The 12,007-nt window shown below is 39.7% G+C and overlaps 1 protein-coding gene across 3 annotated transcripts in view; it reads left to right on the top strand.

Moving 5' to 3' along the window:
- Positions 1–12,007, top strand: part of Pkhd1l1 (PKHD1 like 1) — a 149,068-nt gene that overhangs the window by 136,556 nt on the left and 505 nt on the right. For all 3 annotated transcript variants that reach the window (XM_042264702.2, XM_076555796.1, XM_006978701.4), the window contains 5 exons: positions 2,752–3,093; positions 6,294–6,445; positions 7,564–7,710; positions 8,019–8,172; positions 9,128–9,385. In XM_042264702.2, the coding sequence (XP_042120636.2) occupies positions 2,752–3,093; positions 6,294–6,445; positions 7,564–7,710; positions 8,019–8,172; positions 9,128–9,385 (1,053 nt within the window). The remainder of the gene's footprint in view (positions 1–2,751; positions 3,094–6,293; positions 6,446–7,563; positions 7,711–8,018; positions 8,173–9,127; positions 9,386–12,007) is intronic.

Below are 12,007 nucleotides of genomic sequence, written 5' to 3'. Positions count from 1 at the left end.
ACTCAACTCTAAGTGCTTTATATGTTACTTTATATTGTGACTTACCATTAGAGCAGTGGTTCTCAACCTTCCCATTGCTGTGGCCTTTTAACACAGTTCCTCATGTTGTGGTGACCCAATCATAAACTTATTTTTGTTGCTACTTCATAACTGTAGCTTTGATACTGTCATGAATCCTGATGTAAATATCTGTGTTTTCTGATGTTCTTAGGTGACCCCTGTAGCCCACATTGGGCTCCATTTGTAGCTGAAGTTTTCCTGGTCCTCCCTGGCCATGGTCAGGATAAATCTCTTTCACCTGCCAGTCCCATAGCCAAGTAAACACACAGAGACTTATATTACTTATAAACTGTATGGCTATGGCAGGCTTCTTGCTATCTAGTTCTTATATCTCAAATTAACCCATTTCTATTAATCTATGAGTTGACACATGGCTCGTGGCTTACCAGTACTTTACATCTCTCTTCTAATTGCTGCGGCTGGCAGCATCTCCTCACTCAGCCTTTCACTTCCCAGAATTCTCCTCTCTCTTTGTCCTGCCCGGCTACTGGCCAATCAGCACTTTATTTACTAACCAATCAGAGCAACACATTCAGAGCATACAGAACATCCCACAGCAGACCCCTGTGAAAAGGGTGTTCGAGCCAAGGGATCATGACCTATAGATTAAGAATTACAGCCTTAGACAATAACAAACAGCTGAATAAAGTAAGGTCAGGAGGTGATATCATTTGCCAAAGCTTCAACTTTAGTCTCCTCAGACTACTGTGACGAAATTCAATAACATTACATAGTAGACAGCACATTATTTCTTTTCTTTTGACTGCACCACAAATTATTTGCTTATTCATTTTTTAATCTTTCTCTTTTTTTTTGGAGACAGGATTTCTCTACGTAGCTCTGGCTGTCCTGGAATTTGCTCTATGGACCAGGGTAGCCTTGAACTCAGAGATCTGCCTGACTCTGCCTATTGAATGCTGCGATTAAAGGCGTTGTAGCACCACCACCTGGCTCCATGCTGGTATTTTTTTTTTCTTTTATCCTCACAGTTCTGGAGGGAGTCTGCTGTCAGATTCTGATGAGGAAATTTTTTCCTGGACTGCAAAGTCTTCTTGCTTTGTTCCGACTCTGTGAGAGTGAGCTCTCTGGACTCTTTTCTTTAAAGTTTCTAATTCCATAATGAAGTCTTCACTCACAATCTTACATAAGCTTAATTTTCCTCCAAAGAGCTCCACTTACAAATATCATCAAACAGAGAGTTAAGGCTTCATTTCAATATAGAAGTTTGGAGAGGATGCAGTCCAGTTCATAGCAGTCTCAAAGCCAGAACAGACAAGTGAGGACTGGAAAGTATTGCCTAGTTCTTGAACACATGCCTTTGGTGGTTATGTTGCATTGCCTCTTTATAACCAAACCTTTTAAATACAAATCATGGCATTTATTTCCAGTTTAGTTTTCATACATGTTTAACTCTTTTATGAAGCAGTATCATTCAAAGTTAGAAAAATGTGAACTATTTCAATCAGCAGAATGTAATGTAGCGACAAAGGGCTGAAAATCAACACTACAGATGCCTTTTAATAGATCAACTAGACTGTGTGTATGTGTTGTCAGTTTGTTTTATCATGTATTGCTGGGGTTTTTTGTTTTGTTTTGTTTTGTTTTGTTTTGTTTTTCAGTGCTGATGCTAAAACATAAGGACTTCACATATAATCACTTCTCCAGCCAAGCATTAAAATTAAAAAATTGCATTTTTCAGCAAGATTCCTGTAAAGCTTTAGCACATTGAATGCAGAATTCCCATATACCACAAGCCCCTCTGTAGTCTAATGCTCTACTGTCTTTATCTCTGTGTCCTTCATTATTGTTATAACATGAAAAAGTCAACTAAGCTGGATGGTCCAGCATTGTTAACAAGAACGTGACCTCATATCCACTATTCACTCTGTACCACAAAGCACGTTCTTTAGATTCACACGATGAAGTGCAGTCAGAAGCTACATGATTTGTTCTACCACTGTGGTACAGTTCAGCTTTTGGGGCTTACAAGATTTGTTACTTCTTAATTCTGTTGATTCTCTCTCTCTCTCTCTCTCTCTCTCTCTCTCTCTCTCTCTCTCTCTCTCTCACACACACACACACACACACACACTGGAAATGTACAATGACCTCCATTTCACAATCCCTAGGAGAATTTGTTTTGATTAATCGTAGATTTTTACAAGCTAACATGTTATCCCATTTCATTTGCATAAGATTCCTCTGAGATGTTTTAATAGATCCTTCATTTTTATTACATACCTTCTGTCCTCAATAAAACTAAAAATATTAACTGTAAGTGCTCCTTTAAGAATTGGCATCTAGTACAGAATGAATTAGAAGACCATTAAATTTATACTTTAAATTACCAAATTCCTTCATCCGTGGCTTTGAAAGTCAGAATATATAAGTAGTATTCTATAAGTACAGAATTAATTCCTGGGTGTATAATTAGTTTGGTTTCTCATTTATGTTGTGACTATAGAGTAATTCTTTTAGAAATAAATTTTATATATATTGACTATTAATAGTATTCTTTTAATGGAGTATAACTTTGCAAGTTAGTTTAATAAGCATTTGGTTTTTAATATGTTTTTTGTTATGAAAATGGTATCATTGAACTTTTTGGAGTTCAAACAAATATGAAATACTGTGTGTGGCCACTGTGCTAATAGAAATATATTTTGCTATCTTGGCCTTTTTCTTTTATAGAGCAATTCCTTCCTGACTTGGGTTCCGCTATCCCTGGTGAGAACTACTTTGATAGAACCTACCAGATGCTTTACCTTTTGGTTAAAGGTACTACACCCGTGGAAGTCCACACGGCTACAGTCATCTTTGTTTCTTTCCAACTGCCTGCTGTGACCGAAGATGATTTTTTTAGCTCACACAATCTGGTTAGAAATCTTGCCTTGTTCCTAAAAATATCAAATGACAAAATCCGTGTCAGCAGGATAACAGGAGCGAGTCTTCGGCGGAAGAGATCCACGGGACGCACAATGGAATTAGAGATCGGAGCCGCTCCCACTTGGTTCTTTAGCAATTCTAGCACAGGTATGGATATCAGACTTTGAGATAAAGGAATGTCATTGTAAAGTGTGAAGTCATAAATAAACCTACCAGAGCCTGATTAGCCAGGCCATAGGGAATGCTACCACCTCTATTTCTTGAACCCCAAAGGCCTACAAACACTTTTACTTCTCTACCCTATGGTAATAACTCATTGAGGAATTATGATGGGGTTGCACAAGAATAAATTAAACAAAAGGATCTGACTTAATAGGAGGTGACAATAGAGTGAAAATAGGGCGGGAGGGGGAGGACAGGGGAATCTGTGACTGATATGTAAAATTAAATTAAATTATAAAATAAAAAAAATTAAATTAAAAAAATTGTAACAGTAAAAAAAGAGTGAAAATAGGTTAAAATAATCAATTAGAAAAGGAAAGCTGCCACTGGAACTCTGTTGCTTAGAAGAACATAGAAAGCCTAGGCTTATGTTGTAGCAATGAGTTTTATGATGTTATCTGCCTGGAGTCATAGCTGACTTCCCTTCATCAGCTCTGTATTTCCTTGGATTAATATGGCCAGTGTTCTGGTTTCAGTATGACGTAACCTGTAGATTTAACCTAGGAGTTGCAGACAGGCCCAGGGAACACAGGCAGATTATTTAACCCTTTGTAGCAATACCAGATAAACCCTGATAAATATAAGATTCAGGTCTGAGAACAGGGAACAGAGGAACAGCAAGTTTATGGTGTGTTTTCAAAACACAGTATAGGGTAGGGCCTCAAGTCTCAAGAAAAGCCCTAGGACTTGGCTTGAAATGGATAAATCATAGAAAAACATGGAGGGGTAAAAATAAAGATGTGTACGTAGTCATGCAGCTGATACATAACATCAGGTATCCAGGATGTACACATAGTCATATGGCATTCACATAGTGTCAGGCACCCTAGAAAGGGGCAGTGAAAGTACTGAGGGAACCTCTGGGTGGGCAGAGTCCTCAAGGTAGGAGGAAGAAGCTTTCATGTTAAGGTCTTCAGTAGTGAGATGGCGATCAGGAGAAAAGGGAGAGCAGCATAGGAGAGGTTGGCTCTGCCACTGGGCTGAGAGCCCGTGACCATAAAGTAGCCATGGACATGGAATGATGCACCTTGGTCATCTACCCTAGACCACAGACGCGCTCACATTTAAGAGATCTTGGAGAGGACAACTGGAAGGAGTTAGGGGAGAGAGAGGAATACGTAAGACCCCGCCTTTATCCCAGAGTCTGAGTCATGCAAGCAAGGCCTTTCAAACTGAACTGAAAATTCCCTGAGTGGGGGTTCCAATGTGTCAAGAAGGCTCATTGGCCAATGCTGCTGAGAACACCAAGCTTCCAAGCTTTCTAGTTTATCCTTAATGGTAGAAATTTGGTGATTTGAGTCCTGAAGGCATGACTTGGGATGTGGAAGATGGTGGGTCTTTTAAGCTGTAGGATCTTAATAACATCCTGGTTACAGTGGTTTTCTAAAAATTGCTGACTACAGTGCATGGAATAAAGTAGAAAATGGCAAGCCAATTTAAAAATCTATTTTAATAACCACAAATTTAGGCTAGGGTTTTGGTAGTAAGGACAAAGAAAGCTGAAAATTAGTGTATGGTTAAATATGGATTGGTAGGTAAGTGGAGAAGAAATCAAGAAAAAGTATCAGACTCTATCCAAAGGAATATGGAGGTGTCAAATCATAAAGTAGGAATCCTTGTGGAGGTGGTAGGTTTAAGAGGAAATCCCAGGTCTGCCATGAAAGGAAGAGAGAAGGGAAAGTATGTGCAGGTGCAGACTTGAAAATTGCCAGAAGTCCAAAGAAGGTAACAGAGTGATAGGAACCTGATAACTTTAGCAAGTTATTAATGCACATACTAATAGTGGGTAGATGCTTATTATACTTAAGTTCTAAAAATATTCTATTCTGAATAAGTAATGTGTGGTTACAGAAAAGGCTGACAATACTTCACTTAACAAAGAATGACATGAGAAAGTTTAGTTTAATCAGAAGACACATTCTCTCACTGTTCTTTCAGGTGTGTGTGTGTGTGTGTGTGTGTGTGTGTGTGTGTGTGTGTGTGTGTGTTCGTCTCTACCTTTGTCTTTTTCTTTCTTAAATTCTATCTTATAACATTCTCTTGAGTTCTTCATTTACCCCAGTTTATTAATATGACTGTCATATTCTTTTCAGGTACTAAAGTGTTAGCAGTCTATAATGTGGCGAACCACAAGAATATATTATAGAGATTCAGATGTGTAGTAAAGCTACACTTTGGCTGGCTAAGGGTCGGTCAAAAGGCAAGCCATTTATTATGAATATTTGGTGTTATCCAGCCTTTAATATTTCAGCTGTCTTCTGCTATGAAATTCTTGTGTGCCCAGATATACCCAGACCATTTGGAAAACAGTTCAGCTCCTCAGACCTGCTGAACTTCTAGGTAACTAACTTCCTTGCTAGAGCCAGTACTTGGATAAGGTCAAGTAGGCAAAGACAAGCTGGTGGAGACAATAACTTTGTTTCTTGTGCTAATGAAGCTCCCACCATCCTCTCTCCTTGAGGCCTAGTAGCAACTGACTGAGAACAAAGGAGGTTTTACATATCAAGGTAGAAGGTAGAGCAACATTCCTGAGAAGGCAGAGAACCTAGTGGCCAGGGAAAGGACAGACAGGCATTTTTCTGTAGAGCTGAAAGAATGGCATCACCAGGAGAAGAGGAGAACATGGAGGTAATGTAGATGGTAAGGCAGAACTCTTGAGCCAGGAGTAGAGAGTAGCAGAGATGGAGAATGAAGAAAGAGAGGTTGAAGATGAGGCTTAGAGCTTGAAGCTCTAAGATAAGAGCTTAGTCCTTAGCAGGACTATGAGAGTGAACCAGACAGAATTGAAGCTATTTAGACGGGATTTCATCCCAGATAAATAAAGTAGACAGATAAGGAGCTTGGGGCATCTAGAGGTGTTCCTGCCCTGAATGCCTGATGTAGTTGTACTGATAGAATTTTGTCCTAGAGGAATGAAGTTAACAGACACGAGAGGGTAGTATACGTAGATTTTTTTTTTCTCTCAGATATCCCACGCTGGATGTAGCAAAAATCCCCAGAACCCCTGGGTAATTCATACTATGATGTGATGAAGTATGCAAACAAAATGAAAGCCAAAACTTATGCATATTACCACAATTCCATAATTCTTGTAATCCAGATGCCCTAATGCTTTTCCCTCATAGGTCAGATGCAACTATCTGAACTCCGGGAAATTTCTGACTCTCTTGGACGAGCAGTCATCTTAGGCAAAATTAGCACTATCCTTGGATTCAATATCTCTTCCATGTCTATTACCAGTCCTATTCCACAGCCGACTGATTCTGGCTGGGTTAAGGTAAGAACACACATCTAGAATAAAAATGTATTTTATCTTTTAAAAATGGTGTTGCTTTTTAAAAGGAAATTAAGACCCTCTTTATATTTCAAAACAGAAGCCTAGAAAGCATTTCTTTCTAATTTATTTTTTATGGGGTAACTAAAATGATAATAATGAAGTTTAAAAAAAATACAAGACTGGGGGTTTGCATAAGGGTCAATGACTCACAGTGCTTACAGTGCAAGCATGTGTCTTAGTTGGGTTTTCAATTGCTGTGATAAAGCACCATAACCAAAAACAACTTGGGGAAAAATGAATTTATTTCAGCTTACAGTTATAGTCCATCATGAAGGGGAGTCAGGACAGGAACTCAAGGCAGAAATCTGGAGGCAGAAACTGAAACAGAGGCAGTGGAGGAATGCTGCTTCCTTATACAACTCAAGGTCACCACCCAGGGTTGGCACTACCCACAGTTGGCTGAGTCCTCTTGCATCAAACATTAATCACGAAAATGCTTGACAGATTTTCTTATAGGCCCATGGTATTGAGGCATTGTCTCAATTGAGATTCCCTCTACCCAAATGACTCTATCTTGTGTCAAGTTGACATAAAACTAATAAACACACACAAGGACCCAAATTTTGAATTCCCATCATTCACATTTAAAGGTAGCCAGGCATGCCTGTAGCCCAGTAGTGGTCTGGGTGAGGGGACAGGAGTAGATTATTATGATTTGCTGACCAGGCTTAGAAACAGCTAGTTCCAGGTTTATTGAGACCCAGTCCCAAGCAGGTAAGGTGAGAAGTGACAGAAAATGACACCCTACATCCTCTTCTGGCCTTCATTGGTAGGTGCACGTATCTGCAGGAATACACGTGCACACACACACACACACACACACACACACACCGAACATGATCATATCTTTTAAAATTTAGTTTTTCCCATGCACCTTGCTTTGAATATTTTTAACATTGTGTCATAGCTTTGATCAAGAGGGAAATTTATAACAATACCAATCTTGCATGTCTAATTTACTGTTTTAAATGAACTGAATACTGCACTTGGCTTGGCTGAGCTGGCTGTGAAATGCAGTTTGTCCTGGAAAAATCACTTCCTTGCTCTGTCCACCCCAGGTGACTGCCCAGCCAGTTGAAAGATCTGGATTTCCTGGTCACTATGTAGCCTTTGTGTCTTCACTCTCAGTGGTTGCTCAGCCGGTGGCAGCACAGCCAGGACAGCCATTTCCTCAGCAGCCCTCAGTAAAGGCCATAGATCCTGAGGTGAGTCCTGACTCCCATTGTCCTAGAGTGAATAGCTTTGACTATAATTCTGGAAGGGACCCACTTCCCTGGCAGCTTGAATGTGAAAGTTAAAACTAAAACCTGTGGATAGCCTCTTCTGTTTACTGTTTCCAAAATGTTTCTTTGAAATGAATGTGCTTTCATTTCATGTTCAAGATCTCTTTTGGAGAGGTTAGGAGATTCTGTAGATTTTTAATTTGTAATAGACATATAAAAATTAGTAGATATTTTTTGAAGATTTAGGACAGGGCATTTGTTATAATTCTCCACTGTTCTTTTTTCTTGAGGGTAACTGTGTATCAGTTGGAATTACATCACTTACTTTGAAGGCTATCCTAAAGGACTCCAATAACAACCAAGTTGGTGGCCTTAGTGGAAATACAACAATTCCATTTAGCAACTGTTGGGCCAACTATACAGATCTCACTCCTCACAGAACAGGTGAGTAGACCATATTAGGTCCTCATACATCTCCTCAGTAAAGAGCTGTGTATTTTTTTTTGAATGGACAAAATATTCTATAATGCTTTTGTCAATAAACTGTAGAAATCAAAATTCTATATTATGCCTTTTTCTGAATATAGTTGGCCCCCCTTATAAAATACATTTAATATACAAAAAAGAAATTAAAAGAATGATTAGAGAAATTTAAATATAATTGGAAACCATACATAAAAAATCATGATTTGTATTCTCTTCTTGCCTGTTATTGCTCCAAATTTTCTCACTAAATGTGTTATATTTATAATTTAAAAATTAATATATGCATTTTTCATTTAAGAAAAGGTAGACTTGTAGTAATTTAACAATCTATGCAAGGATTCAGAGCTGAACTAGGAAGTTACTTGTAGACTTTCTGCAAACTAATAAAAAAAAAGAAAGAGAGAAAATATGTACAGATGACTATTTGTGGAGCCTTGAGTCGATAAACCAGTTACTGTGGAGAATCAAGAGTGTTCTAGTGGATTTCCTGTTGCTATGATAAACACCACAGCCACAGGTAACTTAGGGAAGGAAAAGGTTTATTTCGGGTACACATCCATAGTAGCCCATCACTCAGGGAAGTCCAGGCAGGAACTCGAAGCAGGAACCTGGCACAGAATCCATGGAGGACAGCTGCTCACTAGTTTACCCTCTGGCTTGTTGTGGTAGCTTTTTTCACATCCCAGATCTACCTGCCTAGGGACAGTACTGTTCCCATGCCTGTGGTCAGATGCAGCCTGAACCTCTGAGAACTTCTTTATCCCTCTCTGTACTCAAAGTATGTCACCTGACTCCATTTACAAAAATACTTCATTAGAAATTAGTCACGATTTTGAAGCCAATAAAGGACGAATGGGAACTGACTGAAAACAAGCAAAGGAGTCAACTACGACGAGGATTTTTCTCTCCCTAGGAAAAAATTATAAAATTGAATTTATCCTGGATAATACTGTCCGGGCAGAATCGAGAGCCTTCAGCCTGTCAGCACAGACTCTCCCTGGTGGGGGCGGAAGTAGCAGCAGCAGTGGCAGCAGCAGCAGTGGCCACAGCAAAGCATCCACTGTGGGTACTCCTGTCCAGATACTGACTGTCGTAATAGGCTGTCTCGTAGGAAGACTGTTGCTCTTGGAAGTATTTATGGCTGCCGTTTTCATCTTGAACCCAACCACAGGTAAGTACACTTCATTCCATATGGAACCTCTGTCTCCAGGTTTGCAGGGGCCAGCAAGTGTTTCCTAATCAAAAGCTGTTCGTACAGCAGTTGTGTCTGGCACCACTGGAGACACAAAGAGAAATATAAGTTCGATGGCAGACAAGACAGCGCTATGGAAATGATAGCGCCTTTAAGTGTAGAATACAAAAATGTGGGGGTGGAGACACGTGGATAATCTCAGAACTCTTCAGGTGTTGCAAAGGGCAGACACAGCTTGAAATGCTTATGCAACTAAATAGCTAAGAAGCCCAGAAGTGGTCTGTCACAGCAGAGTCAAGGACTCAGGTGATGCTTTTCCACTTCTTGGTTTTATTCTCTTAGGGGTAACTCCACTTCCAGGCTGACTCCTCTTCCAAGTCTTTGTGGTAAATGTCCCCATACACTCATACACTTATGCTTATGTTATACAATCCAGTGGCCAACACAATACACAGACACCTCCTCAACAGATCCAGCAGCCCAATCCCACAGCCCAATCACTGACCTGGGTTGGGGCACATGCTCATCACTGAACAAGTAACTGTGGCCACAGGGCTCTAGTTGGTGTGGCTTGAGCAACATCAGGTATAACCTGGTGAAAATGATATTAGGACCAGATGTGGCCAGCAGAGAGTGAATTTGAAGAGATTAAAAGAAAGAGAGGCCTTTCTGAGCTAGAATGATCCTAAATGATGGTCTATGTTACTCTATGAGTAGCATGTGAAGCCTGGGAGTGTTGCATAAAATGTCTACCATTTGGAGAGAGAAGGAAAAGCAGGAGCCAAGAAAAATGTAGGAGCAGGAAAAGGCATGCCTTCAACTAAATGCGGTCAGCGCTAAGTCCTCATGTACTTCTTCTACACCGGCCTCGTCTCAGTAACGACACCATGCTTTTCTGACCCCTCCAGTTCATACTTCTCAGACTCCACATCCATCACCAGCTCTTCACCATCTTCATCAGACTAGAATGTCTCATATCTGTCCTTGTTTAACGTCTCCTCGCTATATACTCTTCCCTTCATCCACTGTATTAGTCTCCAAAACCTCTCCTCATGAATTCATTCACTTTTACCCTCCAAACTGTTGTTAGATTTCACTTTTTGAAGCACAGGAACATATGGTGATAACAGTAACTGCCAGGTGTCACTGTACACAAAATGTCATCAAGACCACAGACTAAGAACCAGCTTTAAGGACCACCTTCCTGCTATTTTCAACTTCATGGCTGGCTACTATAGCTCAGTGGTAGGCTTACTAGCATGTGCAAGGCCTTGAGTTCAACCTCAGCACTGAAAATAAACAACACATAAATTAATTCATTCTTTCGACTCCACAGGCTTCCTCCATCTAGACTATGTTCGTCTACTTGTCAACTCTACCTACCTCTTTCAGCATTTTTCTGGGTTTGGCTCAAAACCCACATTCTCTAGTCTACTTTCCTTTCCCCTTCCCATTCTGTGAAACATTTTCCCCTTTTCCTTGGTCTCTTCATTCTTATAATTATCATAGGCTTTTATATACTTGCATTGAATTTGCATTCAAAATATATTTTTCATCAAACTTCAAGCACCTAAAAGAGCTTATTATTTATGTATTATATGTACTGAAAATGCAGTAGGGTTGATTTTAATTCTCCAAAGGAGAATAACACTCACCTCTGACTTAGAACTGTTCATTGGGCAGGGTCCGGCCAAGCAAAGTCTAAAGTGCTTAAAAGCTTGGCAAATATTAATCTGTTTATGATTTATTTAAAAGATAAGAACTTCTGGTTTGGGGAAGATGAATGAAATGGAGGCATCACATAACAAACAATGAAAGTGAAGAAGAATTTAAAGTGGGACAATCATTCAGACTACTCAAGTACTCAAATAAAAAATCCCAAACTGGAATTTAAACCAGGTGTAAAGAAGGCCAGGATGAGAGGTCACCATGTTGCTGGGTCTAGGAGTAATATAACAGCCAAGGAGGCTAGAATCAACAGTCATGACATGGGGAAGATCCTGAATGGCTCACCTTCTAATGGCCGAGAATAATTAGGATCCAACTGGGAAGGGAGAAGCATGGTCTTGGAGACCCACTACTGTCTTCTCACAGCTGAGGACATGTGAGAAAGAGGGAGGAGAAGGAAGTGGGGCTCTAAGCTGAGGGCCAATAGGTGTACAGGTAAATGACCAACACATAAGTTGCACAAGTCAGCTTTATGTCTGACATTGTCTCCAGAATTTTAATAAAAGAACAGATTGTTTTTCAAAATTGTTTAATAGTACAATGAATATTACTTACAAAGCCATTGACTAAATGATAAGTACTGCTGACTGTATGCCAGTGCAGTTTGTGACTGATAAATAAATGGCTTGGTTTTCAGTTATTGTCCACAGTCATTCTGACTGTCCCTCACAACTTTGGTAGTTTGCCAGCTAAGAGCATACTGTTTTCAAATCAATAGTAAATTGTATAATTATTGAGTCATGTCCAGGACTTTTTCCAAATGCAAAAAATTGTCAATGGCTTCTGCTTTGCTGTTAATATTTGTAATGAAGGTAAATTTCAATTCCCACAATGCATTGGAACACTGTTTTTATGACTTTTCATTGTGATTTA

Source organism: Peromyscus maniculatus, chromosome 20, assembly GCF_049852395.1.
Source record: "Peromyscus maniculatus bairdii isolate BWxNUB_F1_BW_parent chromosome 20, HU_Pman_BW_mat_3.1, whole genome shotgun sequence".
In the NCBI taxonomy this organism is placed as follows: Eukaryota; Metazoa; Chordata; class Mammalia; order Rodentia; family Cricetidae; genus Peromyscus; species Peromyscus maniculatus.
Note: the sequence above shows the minus strand (reverse complement) of the source record. Positions and strands in the feature narration are given on the sequence as shown.